The sequence below is a fragment of the Anticarsia gemmatalis genome, chromosome 8 (assembly GCF_050436995.1).
Source record: "Anticarsia gemmatalis isolate Benzon Research Colony breed Stoneville strain chromosome 8, ilAntGemm2 primary, whole genome shotgun sequence".
In the NCBI taxonomy this organism is placed as follows: Eukaryota; Metazoa; Arthropoda; class Insecta; order Lepidoptera; family Erebidae; genus Anticarsia; species Anticarsia gemmatalis.
Genome location: NC_134752.1, coordinates 2205022 through 2232067, shown reverse-complemented (window position 1 = coordinate 2232067; position 27046 = coordinate 2205022). Strand labels below are relative to the sequence as shown.

Sequence of the window (27046 nt, the reverse complement as noted above, 5' to 3'; positions counted from 1 at the left end):
CAGAACAATTAGATAATAAAGAGAGGATGCGCGGAAGTTTTTAGTAGACTTGCAGTGATGATAAATAAAAGTTTGATCCTTAAAGCAGCATTTTGGCTTCTAAACGGTCTGAACCCCAATACTTCTATTAGAGAGTCTATGAATAAGTCGTTTTTTACTTCTAAGCGGTCTAGAGGAAGCCTAGGTTCTGAATGCCTTCAATCCCATGGTCTAGCCTTGCAGTATAGGGGTTAAATTGGATACTGCGACCAGAAGATCGGGTCAATAAAGAAAGGTAGGGTCAATAAAGAGTACGTACCTAAGGGACCTGCTCTACTTCATTTCGTCATCGTAGATCTTAGAAATAGAATCTTAAAACCGAGAAAAGCAAGTTAAACAAGTGAAGAATTTTCGTACCTGGTCTCGGAAAACTACCAGAAGGCCAAGGAAAATATTCCACAGCGTGGATAAAAGCATAAACTCATGTCACACTCAGCTGTTATTGGTAGTCGGCAGTCAATTGAGTGTGTGCCGTCTCATTATAGACTGAGTAAACAGGGGTGCTGACGCCCCGACATCGACAAGCACTTGCTTTAATTTCGTGCTTCAACGTCGAGTGTTTGCACAGCCATGCGAGCTATATTTATAAGCTAAATTTTCTTAATCACTTTGCTGTTTGTGTGTTTGGGGACTAAAATAATGGCCAATTTTCTGTTGTTCTTCTAAGTTTCATAAAAATGGCCCATATTTTTTTTGTTCTTTTCAGAGTTTACTAAGTGTATAGGTACAATAAAGCAGAAATATTAGGTGTCTTTTAAATGAGGAGATCCTGTTTCCATTTTTTAATGGATGAAAGTTTGTTTAGGAAATATGGAAATCTGTACCTTTGCTTTCTGTTTCTGAAGGCAATGATAATTAAACTGTCGGGGACCGTTTAGGACGTATATGATTCTCTTGACCAATAAGAAGTGTCACAGCCTTAGGCATTCAAGGGCCTTTCACGGCAATATCAAAGGTGAAATATCCAGTAATATACTAATAGTAAACTCGTGTGATACAACGGAAGTGCCCGCACAGTTGTCTCGTGGCGTCACGCTCCGTGACTCATGTCAGGCCCGCACTTGAACACACCACGACGAGTTTATCAACCATTATACATGGAATAGCATACAATGGCTCACTATTCAATCAAATATGTAGGGAGATATCGATTTTATGGGAATTTTTATTTGGGTTTGCGAAATAGAAGTTGTTATGATGTATGAGGGAGAACAGTGGGTTTCTAGAGTATTGTTATGATTTGCAGTCCAGGTCCGGTCCTGTGTCCGATAACCGTGACTAATTGTCCGGAGCTATCAGCGATGCGGGCCGGCCGCCCCGCGTTGTCTTGCGGGCGGAAAAATATCGATCGGCAGCACACACCTGTTCGGCGGTGTACAGTGTACAATGGGGCGCGCACCTGCCCACTAGCGGGCGCGCCGCCGCTCCGCGCGCACACACGCACTCACCACGCGAACACCACGCCGACGCGACGCCACCACGCGGGGGGCGCGCTGACCGCCGCGACGTCACTCCCACCACCCCCCGCACTCGATCGATCACCGTCCGGCATCTTGGACAACACCGACCACCACATCTCACTCATAACTCCAGGTAACTTCCACCGCCGCCACCGACACACGGTTTAATTATTGAATGAAATTACAAGGAACCACCGTCGATACTCATAATAGCTGATTCATCAAGCAGTGACTCATCGGTTTCATTGTCGCAACATTTTCAGGGCGAGCGATGTAGTTGGCCACGATGCATATAACGTCAGGCCTGTCTCCGGCGTCCGGCGAGATGCTGGACACCACGCTCAACTTCTACGGGGACGCCGGGGAACAATGTGGCACCACGTACTTCGCCGTGGACCACACTGTCCCGGAGTCGTCGCACACCGTCGAGATCGAGTACGTGTACGAGCAGCCAGAGACGTACACCATCAGCCAGGAGGACATAGAAATAGATGGAGTGTTCAAAGAAACGACGGTGGCTGCTGAAAAGGATGATTATTCAAAGAAGATTCGGAGCAAACACAAGCCGAGCAAGATGGTGGTCGACGAGGATCCGGACACGGATTTGACGAACTTGACGTGGTTGCAGAATATAACTAATATAATGTCAGTGCCGCAGTTCCCGATACCGCCGATGTCGCCCAACCCGCAGGTGAAGACGCAGCCGCAGAACACGAGGCTGCAGAAGTTCAACCAGACGATAGCCAAGTGTCAGAAGGATTTTATGGAGAACAAGCACGAGTATGAAACGGACAGTGAGAAGAAACCTCCTTACTCGTACAGCACGTTGATCTGTATGGCGATGAGATACAACAACGACAAGATGACTCTGTCTGCGATATACTCGTGGATCAGGGACAACTTCAAGTACTACAGGAACGCAGACCCCACCTGGCAGGTGAGTGCTATCAGTTCAGTAGGGAACTCTCATGATTTAATAAACGTGTGATCTGCAAACAGTGCGCCGATAAGATTAGGTCTAATTGGATTTACGAATAGTCGAGTGTATGATTGATACGTTTATCGCGTAATATATCAGTGATTGTTATATTATTTTGCGAATAGAGGAAAGTGTTGTGTGAAAATTCGTCACCTAAACGTGAAATTAATAATAGTAAATGTGCGTGATATCGATTTGAAAACGTAGAGTTAAAATAGCACAAAAAGGCCCCTTACTAATTATTGTACATACATAACATACATTTTAAAATAACGGGCAGAGTCACCCTCATTTTCGATTAAACACGACAAAATAAAAACCATTTTATGCAATTCAGAAAATAGGAATTGTAGTTGATCAAATATTTCTAATTCCAGAATTCAATTCGACACAACCTATCACTAAACAAAGTGTTCGTGAAAGTGGCTAGGTCTAAACACGAGCCGGGGAAAGGTGGCTTTTGGAAATTAGACCTGGCGCACTTAGAAGGAACTAAACGAATCTCGAACCGGCCACATAAGAAGAAAAGAGGCCAGCAAAAAGAAAAACCAACAGAGGAGAAAATTGCTGTAGCAAATATACCGCAGGTCAACATTACAGAAGAAATTGGGCATGAAATAAATCAGACTGTGACATTGCACTTGCCTGATTTTAATCTGGGTAGTATTCAGCCGCTACCTACTATGGAGTTAGAGAGTAATATTGGGGCTAATGTGATCGTGGAGCCAGCTATGCCCCCTCCATTGATTCCTGAAGATGACTTGTCGTCTTTGCTCCTCAACCCGACGGATTGGGACGACCTACAACTGGACATGTTGGATAACTACCTAGATACATGTTTCAAGTAAGTTTCTCGTTTCTTTTGTAAAAGTGTACAGTTTTTGTTTCTGTGTTACTAGTGTTAGGAAAATTTTGTGAGCGTCTTCGTTATTGATTTAAATTGCCGGAAAATTTTAGCGACGGGATTGTTGTCATTCAAAATGTGTAGATACTTACTTTTAAACAACTTTTGAAAGTAAACTGTGAAGTTTCGAAAAGCAGTAAAGTTTCGTAGAGTATTTATTCGGTCGCGTCAAAGTTAAACATTGAAAACGTTACGATATTTAAACATATTGAGAAAACATCAATTGTATGATAATGTTTGGGAAATAAATACTCCCTTTGCATTTATTTAGTTTCCTATATAATTTAGTCTAGTCAAAAAAGGCTTAAGCGAAAGAATAGTTCGTAAATTAATGTATTTAATGTTGAATTTTATATAGAAGGTAGAATAAAAACACTTTTAAATATATTTGTGATTGTCAGTATTCTTGTCCTATAGTAAAAGTGCTTTTTAACAGTATTATTTGAGAAATATAGGTACCTAACATACTACCTACATAATTTTGAAATAAAATTAATTTAGCAGTTGACGTATGGGGAAAAATATAACCATTTTTTATAAGCAGTGTCGTTTTTTTAAACAAGACGTTAATAAAAATGTTTTTTAAAGCAGTGTTGCGTCATGTGCTAAAATTACGTTCTTACATTCTTCAACGAAGTCGGTTTTTTAAAGGACATAATATGCTATTATTTTGAAACTGTAAGCCCGCATTAACGTCTTATCTTCAACATTTTAAGTACGTCGTACAAAAGCCTATTCTTAGAATAGCTGTTTATATTTCGCATAGAAAACGCAATAACGTTATTTTAAATAGCAATATTCATATTACGGGGTATAGAATACTTCAAATTTCGTCTCAAATTAAATACGTTTTGCTCAAAGTTGGCTCACAAACGCCTAACAAATTAGGTTGTTATATTGTGTTATTGATTGAAACAGTATTAAAATTTGCACAATTAATATTAGTATTACGTAGATTTATTATATTTGATAAATATTATCGGATAGGGTGTTTTATTGTGAAGTTAGCAACTGGGCATGGCAACAATACAACGGTGGTAAAATCGCAATAATAATTCATTTGCCGTTTGATACCTATCAACCTTTTACTAAAGAATAGTGATAGTAGGCACGCGTGCTTATATTTAATCGTTCTCCCATAACCAAGGTTATAGGTTTAAAATGTCAACCAGATATTAATTGATGAGTCGAACGAATCGACGAGTCCAAAGTCGTATTTCAATTTGAATGTTGCCGGTTCAAATGTATGAGAATGTACCAAATGTTTATACTTTCTCACGTACGTTTTAAAACTGATTGCTTTACTCGTCAGATAAATGAATTACCAGTTAAACTTTGCTTAACTGAACACTTTGTGACCAGCTGTAGTATACACTACCGCCCAGACCACTGAGGCAGTCGAGTAAACAATATAGGTAAATAGTGTGTGAGATTAAAAAACCACTTCCGCACAATTGCTCTTGTATCGTGGGGATTTTTACAAACATACAAATAACGGATACAAAGTACAACCAGAACCGAAACACCTATTTGTGGATCACACAAATATTTGTTCCGTGTGGGAATCGAATCCACGATGCCCTTGGTAGTGGCGCTGTGACCACCTCAACCATTGCGCCACGGAGGCCGTTATATAAATCTAATTAGCATATTAATCTAGTTGCTAACTAAACACCCTTAGAGCTTATAAATATAACGACATTATTTACCGCTCAGTATTACGATGTACAAAGTATTAAATAAAATTAATTTTATAATTAGTAAAAAGTGTGGCAATATTTTATAATATGTATATTTATATAGATGTCTTTTGAAGCATTATCAGACATTCCGTCCAGTTTTAATGAGCAGTCAACTGCTTTCAAGTTTTGCTCATAAATGGTATAATACCTATTATTTATTGTAAATTGTAGCTTATTTAATTATTGTAGCTGTATTATGATATGTTAAGAATAAAGTCCATTGAAAAAGTTACATTTAGGGTTCCGTTTTACAGAAGACGCAATTTTATTAAGCAGTTAGTAGTTTATCTATTCAAACTGTCATGTTTATATGAACTTTAACGCTATTGAACAGATAAACTACCGCTTAATGTACCTCAGAAACCGGGGGTTAATATCAGTAGAAGCATAAGGTAAAATTTGTTGGGTCGCTGCAAAAGTCCTATGGCCCCGACCCCTTTTCCTAAAATGGCACACTAAAGGCCTTAAAAGGGTAACTTTTCAATTGACTATTAACGCTAGCAAGGGCCCTGAAATGTACCTCTAAGACTATAATAAAGTCCATGAAATAGCAATGTGCTTTATAATAGCAGTGCTACTATAACTGTGCTATTGTAATAGACAACATTATCATATATGAGGCTGCTATGTATGTAACTTGGGCTTATTAAAAAATACTAAAGTATAAAATGGTTTTGGTCCTAGCTAGGCTTCTTTATGTAAGATATTTCAATGGAGCACTCTTCTTATTAGGAATTTTACGAGGAAACTGTATGAATCATTCTTCTTTCAGAATGTTATATGTCGAGGTACTGTTAAAGAACTGCTTTATATTTATAATTGTCTTTCAGAGGCTGCATTGCATTATAATGAAAAAGATGATTTTGTTTTTCAAAGTTTAGAAATTTCTCCGGTAGATGGCAATAGCTTTGCGCCTATTAAATCATGAGTTTATCCTTATGTAGGTACATTTCTAAATCGAATTCGGCAGTCTAGCATTATAGAATTACAATATTTACATTATATACACTACTGTCCTTTAAAGTAAATAGAGGCGCAATGTTAGTTTACATTAGATGCTTTTTATTTGATGGATATTTTATCTGATTGTATGAATGGCATTAACTAATGAAGCAAATGTACCTATTGTATGTCAACTGTAATTATTTTTATTCCTAGCACAAATTAGTATTAGTGTTTCGATAATTGTAAAGTTTAGTGTAAAAACGTAGACGAATCTTCCGTCCTTGAGTGTCTTAAAATATTATGTATTTTATAAAAATATAAAAGACATTTTAATTCAAGTTAGTTGTTGCCATTTTCAAAAGGCAAAAATAAGCGTGTTACTACTAGTTAATAAATAATATAACGATGTATTCTAACTAAAATGTACTTTACGTGTTTCAAATGCCTTAATAATGCCCCATTTTTGTGAAATCAGTGTCTTAAATATTTGAAAAAATAATGGCGCGAAATATGACGTCCATTTTGAATTTTGGTCTATGGAGACTTAGTTTTTAATAGTGAAGTGCGCATGTTCGCTCATGAATAGAAAATGCATTTATTAGGTCAATGCATAAATTATTAGGCTATTTGCAAAGCCTTTTGTTTAAAATTGTTAAATTAAATACGCAGGCGTATTTAAAAACCGTTTCTTGTGAAATACGTACTGTTATTGTAAAACTTCGAAATCAGTATTTTGACGAAACGGCTAATGTCTGCCTGCAAAATATACTAGTCATTTCAGTATTTGTAATAAGTGTCTAGGAATTAGATGAATAGAAATGTGAAACTAAATATTATGTATAATTATAATTTATTTTCTGTAACTTAGTATTAATGTGTACAATTATTTAATTAAATAATATAATTTACAGATTTTTGGCACAACATTGTTTAACTAAGTTTATACAATCGTAACATACAGACACAGAGTTATTTTACGATGGAAATTTAATATGGCTATATTTTTTTGCAGAACTCATATTTGTTAAACTTAAGCATAGACAGATAATTAAACTAAGTGGATCTGAATGTAGGTGCAAGTTGCTGCGGGCTATGTTCAGACACACATAGTTAAATGACGGGTTCTTTAACGCGACGTATTTGCGAAGAAGTCTGGTATTGGAAGAATGACGAAGGTCTATTAGATTTCCATCGAAACATAAACTGTAATAATATAGTCGCATTCAACCAAACGTGTAAGGTATGGCTCGAAAAGGCGGTTGAGTGTGGCTTTTTAATAAAAGTAAATACAATTCGGTACGGTATTTATTTAATAAAAACATATTTTATAATTTATTCCTTAGCTAATGTCGAGTTTTGAAAAAAAAATTCTTGTCTACTGCAAGAGAACATTCAAGTTTTACTTTGTTACCAATTCAAGATGTTGTTTTTTCATTGACACGTTTATAAATTAGCGTACCAAATTGTCTTTGTTCTACATAATGATAAAAGTATAAATTAATGTGTGTCTATGATATATTATATCTAATACCCAACATGGTTGTTTTGAAATTGACGCTCAATATGTACGCGATTTCATGTTTAGAAGTGTCCTTAAATATTCAATAAAGTGTTAAAAATACATCTAGTTTTATTTTAATAGCCTAATCATGGATATATTAAATCTCAGTTTTCGTTAACATACTTAGATATACCGCGGTGGCAACCTAGTTACATAGTTAGTTACCTATATCTTACGATTACTATCACAATGAAATAGTTTTCTTAATAAAATCAATCCCTTTCTTATGATACATACAATTTATAACCAACTAGCTGACCCGCGCAACTTCGCTTGCATCCAATAAGAGAGAATGGGTGAAATTTTTCCCCGTTTTTGTAACATTAATTACTGGTATTCTACTCCTTTTGGTCGTAGCGTGATGATATATAGCCTATGTCCTTTCTCGGGTATCAAAATATCTCCATACCAAATTTAATGCAAATTGGTTCAGTAGTTTAGGCGTAATTGAGTAGCAGACAGACAGACAGAGTTACTTTCGCATTTATAATATTAGTATGGATAGACAACAATATTTTACAATATACTCACTAAAAGTTTGTTATAATAATTAGAAAAATATTTTCTACTTGCCTCTGAGTAGTGCACATACATAAAATCACGCCTTTTTGTCATATTCGTAGGCAGACCAAAGAATATCACTTACTGTGATTACTACAAACTTACCTTGCTCCATACAGCTAAGCATAATATGGCTCTTTATGTAGCTTTACATTTTTTATGATGTCAACTACTTAAACATACTTGAAACAGATATTCATACAATAAATTATTATCACAACTAACTGGAACATTATTTTTTATACTAGTTTCAAAGAACACACTAGCCATCATAGCTACAGCAGCATTTATATTTCCGCTAGGCATAGTTGGCAACACTGAAGCATCCGCGACATACAACCTATTTACTCCTAAAACTCTAAACGACGTATCTACAACACTATTTTTAGAGGTTGGCAAACCCATGGAACATGTTCCTATAGGATGGTAACTTGTCAACGTCAAATGTTTAATGTAGCAGTCAAAGTATGAATCTGTGAAAATCTCAAATTGTTCACAGCCAGGGTAATGTATGGGGTTTATAAAACCTCCTATATTTTGTATGGCGTTAGTATTTACGAATTTCATGACTAGTTTTAGACCATTTATTAACGTCTCTCTGTCTTTTTTATGTGACAAGTACTTAGGGTCAATCAAAGGTGGGTCATTAGGATTTGTACTATTTATAAAAACTACTCCCTTACTTTTCGGATGTAAAATAATGGGCATAATAGTACCCGTGTATTTGTCAAAAGTTTTCGAAAAGTATTTACTCCAAGCTTCATTGTCTATGTTCACGTTATTTTTCAATAAACTACCGCGATCCGAAGATATTCCAACTGGCAACACCATGAAGAGAATATCCGGTTCTGGTTTATTTTTCGTTGATAGAAAACCTATAACTTCACAACCAGGTGTCGTCCAGGGTCCTTTACCATTTAAGAGATATTGTAGAACATGAATTGGGTTTATCATATCCATAGCACTTATTGAAATAGAATTATTGAACAACACAAAATCCAAACCTGACCCAATATGGTCCTGTAAGTTACAACCTACAGGTAAGTTTTTTACGACTGGCATACCCAAAGATTCTAGTAGATTTTTGGGTCCAATACCAGATAATTGTAGTATTTTAGGAGTATTTATAGCTCCAGCAGATAAAATTACACCTTTTCGTGCAAAGATCGTATGTTTTTTATTCAACATTATAATAATTACTCCCTTAGCAGTGTTGCCATCAAAAATAACTTTTTCTACCATCACATTTGAAATCACATATTTCGAAATATCCAATTTATCTGAAGTTGACCATCTTTTACCATTTTTCTGACTTACAATTGTTTTCATAAAACCTAATTTGAAATCTAAATCTATGTTCTCATAGCCTAATTCTTTTGCAGCTTTTAAAACAGTTTCAGAGAGTTCACTTTGGTATTGAATATCACTTAAATGTAGAACATTATTTTCTATTAATTCAAATTGTTTTTTGATATATTTCTCATCATATTTGCCATGAAACCATTGACTGTAGTGGGATAAGTTACCTCTTATGTGTATCATATTGTTGAGTTTTGAAGAGCCTCCTATTATTTTTCCTTGGGCTAACTTGCATTTCTGAAAAGAATAGACAGTTTCCTTATTAGTAGTAGCCTTGCTATATATCTACAGACAGACAGTGTCACAGTATATTTAAAAGAGGGAATATTCATGGAATGAATATTTAGTATTAATGGACAGCTTGTGTTCATATTTTCATAATCTTTTACTACAGCCAATATAAAAATTACCTAAATGCTTCCCATAGCCTGACCTGTTTCATAAAAAAACTGTTGAACTAGTTATAAATATATAGCAGAGTGCTAATTTCCCAGGGAGGTACAACTTTCAGGAAATTAAAGCAATGGGTTGGACTGAATAGGCTAGAATATTCAGGTTACTTGTACTCACTTTATCTTTCATCCCAAAACAAGCATGTTCCTGAGGTACAGTCTGATACTGCCAGTCAAACACAGAGCCATGCATGAAGGGTCCCAGTACTGGAGCCTCGAGCAGGTCATGGCTCCTGCTACCTGCTTCCAGCACTATGAAGGTATAGTTTGTCTCTGTTGCTAGTCTATGGGCAATCACAGAGCCTGCTGTACCACAGCCAACTGGAAAATTATAAGGACTCTTTTATTTTTAAGTGATATTTAATTTTGACACACATGATCAATAGAACTCGTCCTATATTGCTTATAGATGACTTGCAGGCGCTTAGGTGTTGCAACTTCGAGTCAATAAAAATAAATAAAGTTGGACAATAATATTTTTGATCTAAAGAACAAATAATTTGTTTGGTTAAGTAAAAAGTATTCTTTATCAGCACGCAGCTTTAAGCTCTCTTTAAGCATTATACATTTTTTTAAATGCAATTAAAGATTCAAAACACGAATTTAGGAGCAGGTACATAGGTAAAAAAAGTTAAATATTTTCAGTAACTAACTATAAGATAACAAAAGACAGTCAAACCTAGTTCTTACCAATAATATAGTCATATTCAGGCTCAATTTCACGAAGATACGAAGTGGCGAACAAGTCACTGTAGTAAACTAGGTACGTAAACAATGTAAATATGTGAACACAAGCACTAAATAAGAAGAACTGGAAAAGATAAAACGTAGACATTGTTAGTTCTCATTGATTTAGCTTACAATAACATGATCTTTTGTGGAAATTTAAGTTACAAAGTGAGTTCCAAGGTAAGTTTTTGAGGTTATGTTTATATACTTTATTTGACAGACGACAGCTGATAATATTTTGACAGTGTAATATTCGTTTAAAAACTGATCGTTGGTGGTTGTTGTATAATTTTTTGACGTGTTGCCTTTTTTATGAAACTTAGTTCAGCATGGCATGATTTTCTTTATCAAATTTAGCCAAGTTTTCTGCTCGTTAACTAAATATATTTAATTGTTATATTAATATAGCATGTTCTAAGGCGTATCACGTTGTATAGGTTATCACTGTTTTCAATTTTAAACAAAAAGAAAATGCATTAATAAATGTGATAGATTTCTTTTATTTAAGCGTCATCATAAATAAAGGTGTATTAAATTATAAAATATATTTTCACTTAAAATTAAATGTGCAATATTTGAGGTTCCAACTTCAATCTATCTATTGTTTCTTGAGGCATACAATATGTGGGATTCACAGCCTTTATACTAGAATTGCCTAGCAATGAGAGTCCAGTTAGACCAAATAGCGTATGGAATGGGTCCGGCATGTCGCCAGGACGGTCACTGAAGCCACCAGTTTCTGCGTCCTGACAAGCTAATATGAATTGTTCTAAACTTTCCTTGTCCACCCAGTGAATTCTGTTCAGCATTGTTAGTGATGACATCACCCACCTGCACAAGAAAAAATATATGTATTAGCTTATGACAAGAAATTAATCAAAAGTCAATATTATAGATTTTAAAGAGTAGCTTTAAAATGTGTACAATCAGATTACAAAGACATATCTTTTAACTAGATTAATTATGGAGCAGTTAAAGTTTATGCAGTGAAAAACTTGTACGCAATTTGGGCGAATACGTGCGTATACGTGCACGTAACTTCAATTACAATTACACCAATGATAAGAGCAAATAGGTCTAATACATTGAAACTTGGCAAATGCCATTTACTGACCAAGAGTAACACAAGTCGGGCAGTTTCTCTGGTCTTCCGTTGAGCCCGCCACTTGGCAGCTGTCGTTCACACAACCACCACGCGAGTTCGTCTGCTCGAAGAGCATCCATTCTCTTACATATTGACAGAGTACCCACACAACAGTAGATTAAACCTGAAAGAGAGGTTTCATTTATTGAATGAATTTACTTTAGTTATCTACTTCGAACAGGATAAAAAATTAAGTAAGTTTTTACACAAACTACAAATCAGTAAAGCGTTTGTCGAAAATCGCCCTATCTATAGGTAAAAGCAGTATGGAAATTTGTTTAGTAGAATTATCGTTTATCGTTTCGCGATCAGACAGAAAGATAGTAATTTCTTAATATGTAGTGATGAGTCTTGTTTTTTTTTATGAGGGGTCACTATTAGTTGGTACATTATTTTGGTTTGATATCCCTGACTCATACAAAAATAAGATAGCAATAAAAGTAAGTAATAAATAACCTATGTGTTGAAATACCTGTTTAACTAATAAACGTCATGTAAGCTGTGATAATTACCTAGCTCACATACAGTCAACTTGGGTAATGTTGAATCATTTGGGTAATATTGAATGTGATAAAGATTCATTTTAGGTTTGTAAACTTTTATCAATTGTGTTGGATTCATATGAAAAAATAATCGAAACTAGTTTAAACTCCCACGTTCAATGTTACCCAAATGATTAAAAGTTACCCAAGTTGACTGTACAGTTTATATTTACAGTAATTGTTCTGATTTGATTTGGTTGTTCGATAAATACTGCAGAACAAAATAGATCGAAGCAAATATGTATGTACAGCCTAAGACAGCATAAACTCAACATCTTGCTCTCAAACTTACCAGCATGACTTTCAGATCCCGGTTTAGAACCGAATCCTCCGTCAAAGTTCATACAACTGATGACAAAGTCAACCGCCTTGTTCACATCAATAGCATCCAATCGGTGCAGTAGTGAGAGACACATTACACTGCAAAACGAGAACCTTACGTCTACTTCACCCCATTTATCTCCTGAAAGAATTAAATAAAAGATTAGACTATGTGGTACTGTTAGTAGATTATATTTGTATGAAGAATAGGCCCATTTGTTTAAGTGCACCATACTGGTGACAAAAATAAGATTATAAAGGTGAGTCTTAATTTCATTTCAACTATCTGAACAATTTTGACAGATTTTAAATGTTATATTCATGTATATGTATGTATCTAACAGTTTATAAACATTGTTTTATGTATTTATATGCACACATTTGTTTATGTTAAATCAAAATATGATTGTTTTAAAGATAAAGAAACATAATGGGCAACACAATATTATACAATTCACAAGGTTTATTTACTATGTTCATGATTGGGCAATACAAAATTGTACAAATCACAAAGTATTTCATACTGTGTTGATTGGTCTTTTATGTTAAACTCACCAAAAAAGCTACCATCATCTTGTTGCAAGGATACCACAAATCTGACCACACCTTCCACATCAATAGCATCCAGTCTATCATACATAGCTAATACCTGAAAAAGTAAAATATTATTTAAAACAGGTGCAAAGACATCATAGGTCTCAAAATCATAACACCCTTCTTCCTACCCTTTTCCTTAGCTGTTATAACACCCATTAAGAAGAAGTCCTAGTGCATCAAAGTCTATATTTAACTGCAGAAAAGAGTCAGTATTTATTTTAAAAGTTACTTAGTTTGTGAAACATCCAATAAAACAAGACCTATCAAAGTCTATCCTTAATTGCAGAATAAAGTATGTATTTTGTTTTATTTTATAGTTACTTTTGCTACTGTATGCCTTTAAATAACACAATCAGAGTAAATGGTCATCATCATTCTTACTAACTACACAAAAACTGTTTACCAACCTGTACTGCACTTAATGTGTAAAGCATGTGAGGATCATGGCCTATGCTAGCTGAAATACCTCCACTCTCACTGTCCTGACATGAACTTATGAACTCTATGATCTCTTCCTTGGGCATTCTGAAACCAATATACATAATATGAAAACTTCTTCTTGTCTTAATTATTTGGATAAATTTTTATACATTATATTGATATTTTGATGATAGAAAAACTATCAAATACAGTAGTTTATTACTATTGGTCAATTATTTAATAGTAAGATAGTTAAAATAAGCATATAAAACGTGTATACAAATCGATTGCGAAATTATTGTGTGAGTTACGTCTTCTCTATTTACCGTGTAAACAAGCATGAAAATTTACTAATGATGGTATCTACAAACCTAGAAGACTGTCCCATGAGTTCCATAGCAGTCAAACTCCAATATATTCCCGACATCCGGAGGTATTCAGTCATACAATACTCATAATCATCCTTATTCAAGCCGTAGCTAGCTAAATAATCAGAATGCTTCTGTAGCAGCAAGTTTCTCGGTCTGTCTTCTTTAAGAACAACATCCTTGGTATTAAACGCCATTACAAATTGGTTTTAAAGCAGCAAAGAGGTTAAATCTTTATTTTAAACACTAAAAAGATAGGATTTGTGATGATTTTGCATGACAGGTCTGATAATTTGTTATACGTCAAAGTTACACATGTCAAATTGTGAGTCAAACCAAAGTATCATGATTGCGTATAACGGAATCACCAATAACAAAATTATTTCCACCAAAAAACCAAGCTAAAACGAAAATTCCAATATGAAATGTAACAGAAAAAGATACGTCAATGTTGTTTATTTTTATTTTATTTTAAGTTAAATATACAAAATAAACGTAGCGTAGGAGAGTGGTAGGAAGAAACATAATTTACTGAGTTTCAATGTACGCAATGAAAGCATTATCAAAATAATTTTACGACACTTCTTTCCCACTGAAATAATATAATTAATAAATTATTTATCGTCATAAATTATTATTCATCACCTGATAAGTTGATGCTTGATTGTGATGGATATCTAAGAACCTAATATCCGGATACATACTGAAGATAATAATCTAAGAAGAAATAGGTACCTACTTATTTTTCATTGATCTCATAAACGTTTATAATAATGTTATTTATCTGCTTGACTATAACAAATGAAGTTGCGTGTTCTGGGGTCAATAAATAATTTATTAATTGGATATAGTTTTCGATTAATTGTATCTTGACATTATAATAAGAGATGCATTACATACTTCTATATTAATTTTATATCTAAATAAGATGTGCGTGTTTAAACAGAGATCTTATTTGTCTGTACATTTCGCGCAGTGGTTAAAGCAGTCACCTCGCCGCAATAACCGTAGCACCGCGTGTGGCGGGTTTGAATCCCACACGGGACAAATATTTGTGTGATGAGCACGAGTATTTATTCTGAGCCTTGTTGTTAATTTATCTATAAAAGTATGTATTTAGAAGTATATAAGTATGTTTAGCAGTTTCCTGGTTACCATAGCTCTACTTAGTTTTGCTTAGGTATTTTTGAAATTTTTGTTTTCACCTACCTACTCACTCTTTCGTATCCCTCTTAACACTTTTTGGAGGTAAACAAATATTGGTACTTATTAAATATACAAATACACTCTTATATTGTTACATAATAATATTGATAATAGATGTCTAATATGTACTTCTATAATCTAGACGGAAAATAAACAACTGAAAGATAACATTGTTTTTTCATTAAAATAATATATAATCATACTTTCGTTGCATTTACATTACACGATGATAGTTACTATGAGCAAATGCATTTTTTATCTAAATAAGTATTTATTCTATAAGACTGCATACAAACAGTCGTCTAAAAATCAATCCCTAACTATAGTCCAACAACTTAGTAGAGAGCATTGTGTGCAAGGTTCACGGCTAGCGAGGGATACAATGTTTAGTCAACGGTCAAAGAAAAAATACTAAGTATTTCAAATCCTTTGTACGAAGTTTATGAAATAGAGGATATTTTGAATTTGAATTTGAGTATTTTAAGCAAAAAGTGACCAGCCAGGCGGCCAGGTGAGAGTGATCTGACAGCGGTCTGTTTGATACAGCTATTTCAATATGGAATTACCTACTCAAAATTATTTATCTTATACTAGGTAAATCGTGCATGCCAAGGCTCGCAACTAAGTTCCCGGACTGAAGACTAAACCCATGATCGGTCGAACATGTCCCAACTAACTTCACACGTGGAAAGTTGGACTGAAACTTGAAATGTTCATCGAATGTGTGCATGAAACTTAACATGATGCAACACGGCGACACGTGCCGTGTTACCTCAGCTGACGTTTATAATAATCTAAGATTAATTCGCGATTATGTGCTGGCGGTCCAAATAAATTGATATCGGTATGCGTCTCCATTGTATCTGGAAAGTGTCGATACCATAACAATAGGTTGGTAATACCAACAACCAATATTGGTATTGGTAACTATATCAGTTCTGTAGATTTAAAAATAAATAAGTTATGATAGATTGAGGTCCTTCCACTTGGTCAAAATGTTGATTCCATGTGGGAAACGAGTCCACAACCTCCCGGCGCACTGGAAGCGCCACGGAGGCCGTCAGTCCAATGGCTAGGCAAGAGTATAGTGGAATATGGAGAGGTTTATCTCGGGTCCAACACGTTGTTTCCCCATTAGTGCACCGCGAGCGCACTTGTAAAGACGGGATAAGGCCTTTAAATGTATTGCCACCACGTTTTTCCCCATATTTATTACGGTTATATTTATTTTGGTACGGATAATCAACATTATTAACAATTCAAGCGGGATTCCGCTACTATGAGGAAGGTTTATCCGCACAATACATTTTATGGAGCGCCACTATAATATAACAATGGAAACGCACACGGAATGAAACGTCAACTTTATATTAGCGCGAGTATCTAGTCACCGCAGAAGGAGAGTACAAAACACGACGCGCGCATGGTTTCATGTTCTATTATCATGAAACAATAAGTTATTAAACATGTCTACTCCTGTGCACTTGTTGGACTTGAAACCTGAAGAATTTAAGAGATTTTTAGACTCTTTCGATCATGTGTTCTCAGATTGTGATGGTAAGTGCTTATATCTAATATATAAAATTCTCGCGTCACAGTTTTCGTTGCTATACTCCACCGAAACGGCTTGACCGATTCTCATGGAATTTGTGAGCATAATGAGTAGGACTGAGAATCGGCCAACATCTATTTTTCATGCCCCTAAGTGACACTTTTTAAAAAAAAAAATATGGAAAAACAACGTTTGCCGGGTCGGCTAGTAATAATATAATTATTTGTTTCCTGACTAGTTCTGGTCGAATCAGAGCTCTTAGCAATATTTTTTTAAAGATGTTCTCAGCAATAACCAATTCGTAATCATGTTTCAGTCAATTCAAGAGATAGACTTCTTTCTTTTCCTGGATATTCATCCCTTAGTCTTAGGGTCGGCCTTCCTTACACTCTCCCTCCATTTTTCTTCAAAATCAAAACCTAATCATTTATTAATTTAGGTTAAAAAGTGACACTTATGATAGTCGTTACAATTATTGAATCTATCACCAGCAGCTCTGAAAGGGGGTAGAGTCCCTATGAGTAGAGCTTAGCAAGAAACTCACGGCCACTCTTTTCAATGGCCAAAAGTTTTATAATGTGGTTGATACAATAATTGATCATGCGAGGCGCATACCAACAATCAATGATATACACTAAAAGTCAATTAAGGGTAATGAATATAACTAGGATATTTATTAGTCAATGATCATACCGTATATTGGGAGCACCTACTAACATGTGACAATAAGAATATGGGCAGCAAGTGAGCACATTGGTTGTGAACATTATAGAAGAAGAAAAGAAACTGACAGTTTTATGATTAACATCAAGTTGTACGTAATATCACTTACTAGCTGTCTCGCGCAACTTCGCTTGCGTCACATAAGAGAGAATGGGTCAAAATTTTACCCGTTTTTGTAACATTTTTCACTGGTACTCTGCTCCTATTAGTCGTAACGTAATGATATAGCCTATAGCCTTCCTCGATAAATGGCCTATCTAACACTGAAAGAATTTTTCAAATCGGACCAGTAGTTCCCGAGATTAGCGCGTTCAAACAAACAAACAAACTCTTCAGCTTTATAATATTAGTATAGATTAGTATAGATTTGCATCATTAAATGCCCATATTTTATAATATTTAGACCTACTGCTACTGAGTTTATAAAATTTATAGCAAAGTTCCCTATTTTCAAAGAATCCTAATCCTAATCAAGCGAGCGAATAATCCCAAGAACTATTGTCGTTTAGATACTCATCAATTCTGTAAATTATGCTCAGCCTTAACGTCGTCTCCCTCAACCTCACATGTCTTCACTCTTCATATTTCGCTGCAACACTACTGTCCACATGGTCTTGTGTCTCCTTCTTTGAAATTTCTCGAGCGGACAGCTCCAGTACCTTGTTGCCGATGTAATAGTCAATTTACACAACATCTTAATTATTTCTTAATTACATTTCTACATTATCCTATACGCCGTGTAAACGAGACATGTCATGTTCATGCATTAACATAGTATTTTGTTGTTATCTATTATCACTAACACGAATCGCGAGCACGATCGACAAGGAAATGCGATTAAAATCGTATTAAACTGTAGTTAAATATTGTAACAAAACAGCTGTTACGAATAGAACTATATAAATAAATTTCCACTTTTTTAGCGTTATCTTAGAAAACTACGAAGTATAATATCAATGGAACCACATCTTGAGCACCTTTTAATTGCTCCTTCTTTTTTGAAGTCGATTAAAAATAAGTATCTTTGATCAGCTTATTTTATATCATCAGGCTGTACTGTAACCAGACAACTACAGCATGCGTATTTCAGCTGACAACTAGTGTACGTCAAATTGATTTTCACTTAATAGTACATTGCTGCTTTGACGTAACGTGTTAATCGCTATAACCTAAGGAAGAAAATAATGCACAGCATTGCGGATTTCAATAAATTACAACTTAGATACGTCATTGCTTCGCTGATACCTGGTTAAATCTCGACGCCTTATTTTTTTCTTGCAGGTGTCGTATGGGGAAGGACCGCATTACCACGTGTCGGAGAGTTCTTTAGCCTGATGAAGAAGCATGGGAAGACGGTCCACTTTGTATCAAATAACAGCGTTCGGTCACAGCAAAACTATGAAGATAAGTTTAAGGAAGCTAACATTGAGAATGGATTTGTAAGTATTGTAAAGAAAGCTCATAACTGCATCTTTCGGCGGGCCTTTCTCGCATTAAGAATTGGGCCAGAATTCTACTACGCTCGCGCATTCCTTCAAGAAGTGACAAACTTGCATTCGCTGACGACATTTTACTTCTTCTAGCGCTGCTTAATCTGCGTAAACTTTCATCTTTTAAAGCCCCCTATTTCAACCCTTTATGAACGGTCTTTTGTTTAATTATTCGATCCGTGGTGGTCTTGAAAGCCGGAGAGAGTTGTATCTCCGTGCAAAATTTTATTGAAATCCTTAAGGGGTTTAGCCATGACTGTGTAACGGACTGATTTTCTCATTTTTACATTAGTATGGACTACTAATAACTTTGAAAAGTCGCGAGTTATAACTTGTTTTTGTTAAATTTTCAGGAAAACCTGACAACCCCGTCCTTAGCCATCGCTGAGTACTTAAAAGATCTTAACTTTGATAAGACAGTGTACAGCGTGTCGTGTTCCGAGACCACCAGGCTGATCGAGGCTAAGGGAATCAAATGTAGGACTGGGGTAAGAAGACTTTCTTATTTTAATTTCCATGTTACATCTTCCTTACTCTAACTCTATGGTTTGGGTAGTAATCTATACTACATATCCCGACGTTTCACGTTCGATTTCCACGTCTAGAAAAGTGTTTTCTTAGAGTGCAGTAATTTGTGACAATTTAATTGCAATATTATACTCAATAGCAGTTGGTAGACAGCGACAACGCGAAAGGCCCAGAAATAGATGAGTTGGACTCTCATGCTAAAGATTGACATCAAATAGCTTTGGACAGAGATAGGTGGAAAGAAGAAAGGGCGGCCCTTGCTCTGCAGTAGGACAATATTGGCTGATACTAAAAGTAATACTCAACAACTGCTTAGAGCTTTAAAAAGTACCTAGGATATACATATAGGCTCACCTCCTATCACTGGTGTGTTTTTTAGGTCCCAGGGTTCCTTCAACCACGCATCAAATGGTTGGCTTTCGCGGGGTGTTTTTTTTGTGGTTACACCACATATCCCAGTCTTTCTTCTCCCAAGAAATATGGGTATCCGAAGGGATTTTCCCGCCCCGTTAAAAAAAAAAGGCTCTATGGGACTCATATTTTAAACTTACTTACTTCAAACACCCGTGCCTACCTGTTCAGAGTGTTCAGGTATAACATACCTACGTAATTTCATACATGTATTCATATTGATTTTCCAGCCAGAACTACTAACAGATGAGGAGTTCACAAGTTACTCTCAAGACGACCCTGAGGTGGGAGCCGTGGTGTTTGACTGTGACATCAGGACCAACCTGGCCAAGATGCACCGCTCCGTCGCCTGTCTGAGGAGACCTGACGTGCTGTTCCTCTGTGGAGCCACTGATAGACATGTTGTGTATAAAAAAGGATGTCCCATTTTAGGTATAATATAAACTACTTGCTTAAGTCAAAGAACAATATTGATTGAGATAAAATTTGGTAGGGAGATGGTTCATAATTTTTACAAAAATTACCGACTTTAATGCGAGTTTATGATTACTTTAAAATAACCCAAAATAAATATGATACATCATTATTTTCCATATTAATAAGAATATTTTGTAAATTATTCTTGATCTACGAACGAAAGCACTACTTTTCAAAGATAAAAACATAATCAAACCGGTAGGTACGACTAATAAAAGAGTATAGGGAAATTTAAAAAATAATTATTTATAGTGTTATAAATATCTTTAACGCAAGCACTTCATTTTTACCACATTAGTTAGTCATAGCCAGTGATGCTGGGTTTTATTCTAGAACGTAGAATAGTAGAAACAAATACGTATTTGTGTGATTCACGAGTTCTTGTTTTGATGCACTTGTAACCAATATTTGTACCTACTTTATTACACCAGATTACTTACCTATTTTTTAGGAGCCTCTTTAAATACAAAACAATGTCATGATTGTATTTGAATTGAATTGGAGGCGATCATAGCTAATAACGCTCACCGGTTAAGTAACCCATAGCGCGGACATTACATAGATGAGTAGACGCTTAGTGTAGCTTACCTTTGAAATATCAAAGGTCTTCGGGTGGCTAGGACAACTTTGACATTAAGTAGACCACTAGGTAACCATACGATTTATAGTTATATAGAGTAGGAATATAAACAATTATAATAATTCCATACTTTCCATACTAATATTATAAATGTGAAAGTAACTCTGTCTGTCTGTCTGTCTGTTACTCAATCACACCTAAAACAATTTGCATGAAATTTGGTATGGAGATATTTTGATACCCGAGGAAGGACATAGCCATAGCATTTTACCCCGGGAGAATTGCGCGTCCCCATGGGAAAATTCAGGTGGCGGACGAAGTCGCGGGTAAAAGCTAGTCATATATATTTGATTTTACAGGTCCCGCCATATTTTCGGACATGGTAGCAGTAGAAACGAAACGTGAGCCGATAATTTTGTCGAAGCCTAGCAAGACGTTTGGAGAGTTCACCTTAAAAAGAGCAGGCGTTAAAGACCCTAGCAGAGTTCTGTTTATTGGTGATACGTAAGTTTCGATGTTTCATTTGTTTCTTCTCTATAATCAGGATTTAAAGTTGGTTTAAGTCATGATTTTAATAAAGTAGCTATTGAGTATTCGTTAATTAGCCACGTATCATTTGTTTTAATCGTCAAGAAATAGACCGTGAGATAGTTTCGCGTCCCTGAAAGGCAAAGATTAATTAATATTAATTTTATAATCTATTTTTATTTCCTTTTCGTGATCCCTTGCCCAGTAGTGGATTGACATATTATACTTACTGTAAAAAAAATAGAAATTTATTATCGAAATGAAAAAAAGTCCGTTAATTCTTTTTTGCAATCTGTTCCAGGATTGAACAAGACATCGGGCTCGGTAAGACGATGGGCTTCAAGACACTGATGGTCTTAACTACAGTCTCCAAAGAGGACATGCTGTCTGAACAGACGACGAAACCGGATTACTACGCCGACTCTCTTGCCCATATAGTGCCTTTACTGTGAAGTTAGGATTCAGCTATTAAATAAATGTATTTACACGTTTTTGTTGTTTTGTATGTCATAAAATAGTCATAGACATAGTATAAAATAATAGGTATTGTCTTTTCGACTTTTGCACTGCAAGATAAAGTTTTGTAAACGACTGTACGTGTAGACCACAGATATACAGTCTGCCAACACGGAGCTCTTGGTAGATTAACCAGCGGTTTTTTTTATAATAGGGTAATAAAAGCATCTGGCCCTTCCAAAATTAATCTTAACTAAAACCACTGACAAATGTATCACAAAAATGTTTGTATTGCGTGGAAATTGTTTTTTTTAGCACGATTACGTTTCTACGAAAAAGAACGCCGCGCCTAGATTAAACACTACGAAAAATTGTGTTATGTCTATGAACAAAAGATTGCTATATAAAATCTATTAGGCGCAAAGTTCAAAAATCTTCGGTTACAAGAAATTCTCATGTATTCTCGGTAATGTAATAAAATTACATTGTCCTAAATACATAAACATAATATTTCACACATGTCGGAGGATTAATACATCATCTTATTTATGTTTGAAATAGATTTATGTGTATTCATATCGAATGAATGATAGGTTTATTAACTTTACAGGTTTTGTAGTAGAATATTTTCGTATGTCCCATTTTAATAATATATTAATCTGGCCTTTTCCCTGACTTTCGCCACCTATAAAATGATATTTAGAATTTCTCCTGTGATTTCGCTTTGTTTAATCTTAGTTGCTCTCGTAATCTTTTGTCTTTAAGTTATTTACGATGTCTGAAGCTTTTTGTCATGCAACCGGGACCGACTGCCACATCCTCTTTTTTTTGAAGTCGGTTAAAAACGCAAAAACGTCTCCAAGCGGGCACCTGAGTGTTTTGCCTATACAAATAAAAGGAGAATGATTTAATTTGGATGACGTATGTGTATAGCTATTTATTCGTAAATACGATATAACATTTTACATATGAATATTGAGGTGAATGTTTTCAAGAATACATTTCATAGTTCAGGAAACAATCTTTATAGAAACAAAGAAATTGCTCCCACGACGGGGTGAGATACAGTTTTATCAAAATAACCAGGTCATTTATGCCCAAGAGTAAAGAGTACGGGCTATACACGTGTCTTAAATTAAAATACAACACTCCACTGGCAATAACTGCTTGATAAAATATTTATTTTCTTTTACCGGAAAATGTTGTAAAAATTCTTGGTGATTGACGGGAGGTCTTTGCCCTGCAGCGGGATCGAACGGGATGATGTCGATACAAATTAATAAAAGGGTTTGTTTGTTTGTTTTTTCTTTAAGGTTATAAAATTGTACCATTTGGATAGATAGAGTATACTGAGATATGGATCCTTGGATCTTTTTAAGACTAGTTGTTAGTAGAAATATATTAGGTCGGGGAAGAAGTCTTTTCGCATTATAGTATGTATGAACTTGTAATAAAATCTCTTTGGCTTCAAGAATCACAAATGAGTACACGGTTCATTAGGTTTCCTTCAGTGAGCTCGTGTGGTACCCAAATATCGAGCATTCTTGTGTAGAGAAAAGATTTTATAACAAGTTCATACATACTATAAGGCGAAAAACTTTTTCCCGAACTAATATATGCAAGCGAAGAAAATTGATATTTTTTGCATAACTCTTGTCCGCAGGAGACAAAAGATGAACAATAAATTAAAAATTTGGCTTATTGATGTGTACTTACATACGTTTTTCCATGTGTATACGTTGAAGAATTCTGTCTGCGAAGTTTTCTAAGAAACCCAACGACGAAAATCTTTTACCTGTAATCGCTTCTCTGTAACTGTAGTACTGTTACTCGGAAATACCTGAAGGCATACTTTCATTCTTTGAAAGGAAATTATGTAAATAAACAAAACTTTCTTTAAGACTTCTCAATTTGATTGTCTTTTGCACAGTATCGGGTGACCATTACACTGTATTTTGGACGTGACGTAGACAAAATTTCAAAACGAGTAAATTTAGGAAACCTAGAGCTGTGGCGCGAACGCAAATACGTATGTACGTATGAAACGAAATTAGAAAACAATCGGTGCTACGGAGTAGCAAGTATTTGAAATTTAAAGTTATATAACTGAAAGCTGTTCCAATAACTTATACATATAGGGGCGCTGATCAGTTTTTCATACAAAATTACCACGATTTCGCTACCACTGACATAATGAATGTACCTAAACAGTATTTCATTATCTTTCTAACGTGGATTAAGATAAAGCAATTACAGAATACTTGTAAAATACTTATCAATCGTAGAGGTAGGTTGTCTCTACAATCGGTACTTTCAAGTATCGAGAGTTTGACGTTTAAAATGTATTGCAAATAGTTCCTTTGGTATTATGTATTTCTGAGTACACATTTTTCTATGATACAAAACTACCTTTGAATAAAATTACTAAGGACGTTTGTTACTCAATTGCACCAAAACTTCTGAACGGATTGTTTTGTGAAATTTAGCACACGGATAGTTAAAACCTGAATAATCAAATATGATACTTTCTACTGCGGAAGAATTTTTTACCTGGACAAAGTCCCGAGCAGAAGCTAGTATCCCTATGAGGAAAGGTAAAGCTCGAATTGGATATAAGTCGTACAATACTCTTATTTATCAAGGGATCGATTCATCACGTTGTAATTTGTTTGTGTAAGAATCAAGAGCGGTGTGTATCTATATATGTAAATGTAGGTCATTGTAGTCATTGCCCGCAATTTCCTTCTTTATCTCTGGAGACCTTTCGAATATATCTTGAAAGAATAGTATCAGAGCATAAAATGTTTGTTATTGTTACGAAAACACACAAAGAATTTAGATAACAAAATTACATATAAACATATAGAAAGGAAATCTTTGTCACGCATTCATCGCTTACAGGATTCAGGTGAAGCTTATTTATCGTGGAATGACAAAGTATAATGTAAAATATCCACTGTACGGAATACCTTAAAAACTACTAAGTTCAAGAGCACACTCGCAGACGCAATAGGACAGAACTTAGTACATTAATGTACTTAAAATTCGAAGGTTTTGATATAATTGGCAATGGTATCACAATATTACGACGCCGTTTTCTAGTAAAAAGTTTAAATTAGTAAACAAGAGTTGGTCCCAGACGTGATCGCAGACAGCTCTTTCGTGGAACTGGCATTTCGCAAAACTTTGAAGATTTTCCATTTCATCTAAAAATTCCTTAGAATTCTGTTTGTTTGTTTTTTTAAAGCTGTTTTCAGAAACTTTTCTTCGGCACGGTCAGGTATAGGACAGGATCGTTACATTTGATTTAGTCACAATAGGAATTGTTACGAGTATTTTCACAGAAGGCAGAATTAAGTAATAATGATATCTGAACATGCTCGGTTGGATTATTATGTTGAAATTTACCGTTGGAAAGAGTAATAATTATTTTTTATACACACTTAGCTTCGAAAAGTCTTTGGTATGTTGCCTCGGGTAGAACAGTCGACCACTTGCGTGGGTGGTGCCAACTTATACCACTTGGTCAAACCGTAAACGAACTAGTAGTTCTAGCCATCTAGTGAGATCTAATATGTAGGTAAGTTTTTAATTAAGAGGATATTTTTAACTTAGATTTGAACTTACGTCATTTCCAAAACTTAACTTTTATTCAGAATTCAAGAGACTAAATCTACCAAATTTTGAAAAAGAAAAGTATGCTAGGTATTTATTAGAAATTTCCAATACAATCACTTCCACGAAGTGAACAACCTTTTCTCCTTAATATGATAGCAGGCTGTTATTACATACTAACTGATACGTACGGCTTCACTCGTGTAAGATATTATTCCATATTTCAGTTCGTTAGCTCGATTTTAGGCTGAAAAAATTGCCTTTATTAGACCCCAGATAGGCATCAGACATCAACTAGTCCCAAAATATTGGTTAAACTATGGTACAAAACTATTAAGTTTGCTAATCTGGTACTGCCTATTTGTTGTGAAAATATAATATAAGGTCGTAAACGAACACCTGTTTTACCTCAAACTTGTAGGCAGAGGTAAATAAACTCTCTTTTCGCCATTGACAATGCCACGTTCGGACTACTATTGTGAATAATCCATACTAATATTATAAATGCGAAAGTAACTCTGTCTGTCTGTTACTCAATCACGCCTAAACTACTGAACCAATTTACATGAAATTTGGTATGGAGGTATTTTGATACCCGAGAAAGGACATAGGCTTTTACCCCGGGAAAATGACGCTTTCGGCAGTTCGCAGGCGGACGAAGTCGCGTGTAAAAGCTAGTCTAATATAAATTAGAAAACGATCAGTAATACTTTGTCCGACCTGGGAATTGAACCCAGGTACTCGTGTTTAGCAGTTGGGTACACTACCGACCGCGCTCCAGAGACAGTCAGAGTAATGTCATCATGATCCATGTGGTAGTATTCCATGTTTTGTGTGTAAGAATAAACATCCATCCTTACAAACTTTCGCATTTATATTATTAGTAGCATAAGCAGGATCGCTTTTAGCCGATACACGAGTATGTAGAACATGTTAATATGATGGGGTTCTAAGAAGGACGTAGACGTAGGCCGTACAAGGGTCAGACGAAGGTCACGACTGACGGCACTTGGTATAAGACAAGTATAATGCATCTCAAAACATTTTACCCGTGAAATATGTTTCTGACATTGAACACTGAATATGTACAAACGTTAACCGTGTAAGGGTTAAAGAAAGGAAAACTTTATGAGTCGTTTTTGTCATGCGTAATTTTTGTTGCATGAGTAATTCTCGAAATCATTCTTTATTTGGGATAAATGTTACAATTATAAATTATGAATAGGATGGTATATTATTTATGGTGATTAATAGGTGGTTACTTAGTGGTATTCGAACTGAGCGTCTCTGTGCTTCGGAGAGAATGTAAGAAGTAACAATCAGCAATTTTAAAGATAAAAGTCGTTAAGTCATGTCA

At 35.2% G+C, this 27046-nt stretch overlaps 4 protein-coding genes across 4 annotated transcripts; 2 read left to right on the top strand and 2 right to left on the bottom strand.

Annotated features, from left to right (window-relative positions):
- Positions 1-1472: 1472 nt before the first annotated feature.
- LOC142974734 (uncharacterized) lies at positions 1473-3765 on the top strand. Its single transcript, XM_076117222.1, has 3 exons — positions 1473-1632; positions 1763-2436; positions 2856-3765. The coding sequence occupies exons 2-3, from the start codon at positions 1786-1788 to the stop codon at positions 3324-3326; spliced, it is 1122 nt and encodes a 373-aa protein (XP_075973337.1). The 5' UTR covers positions 1473-1632; positions 1763-1785; the 3' UTR covers positions 3327-3765.
- Positions 3766-6428: 2663 nt separating this feature from the next.
- LOC142975008 (glucose dehydrogenase [FAD, quinone]-like) lies at positions 6429-10936 on the bottom strand. The gene is made up of 3 exons (XM_076117619.1): positions 10693-10936; positions 10121-10323; positions 6429-9787 (listed from the first exon to the last, which is right to left on the bottom strand). The coding sequence occupies exons 1-3, from the start codon at positions 10835-10837 to the stop codon at positions 8357-8359; spliced, it is 1779 nt and encodes a 592-aa protein (XP_075973734.1). The 5' UTR covers positions 10838-10936; the 3' UTR covers positions 6429-8356.
- A 275-nt stretch (positions 10937-11211) lies between these two features.
- Positions 11212-14426, bottom strand: RabGGTb (geranylgeranyl transferase type-2 subunit beta). Its single transcript, XM_076116934.1, has 6 exons — positions 14127-14426; positions 13743-13860; positions 13294-13387; positions 12710-12880; positions 11846-11999; positions 11212-11562 (listed from the first exon to the last, which is right to left on the bottom strand). The coding sequence occupies exons 1-6, from the start codon at positions 14318-14320 to the stop codon at positions 11292-11294; spliced, it is 1002 nt and encodes a 333-aa protein (XP_075973049.1). The 5' UTR covers positions 14321-14426; the 3' UTR covers positions 11212-11291.
- A 2299-nt stretch (positions 14427-16725) lies between these two features.
- Positions 16726-22100, top strand: LOC142974625 (uncharacterized). Its single transcript, XM_076117068.1, has 6 exons — positions 16726-16886; positions 18886-19043; positions 19448-19582; positions 20264-20465; positions 21450-21594; positions 21920-22100. Exons 1-6 carry the CDS (start codon positions 16796-16798, stop codon positions 22068-22070), a joined length of 882 nt encoding a protein of 293 aa, XP_075973183.1. The 5' UTR covers positions 16726-16795; the 3' UTR covers positions 22071-22100.
- The last annotated feature ends 4946 nt before the right edge of the window (positions 22101-27046 follow it).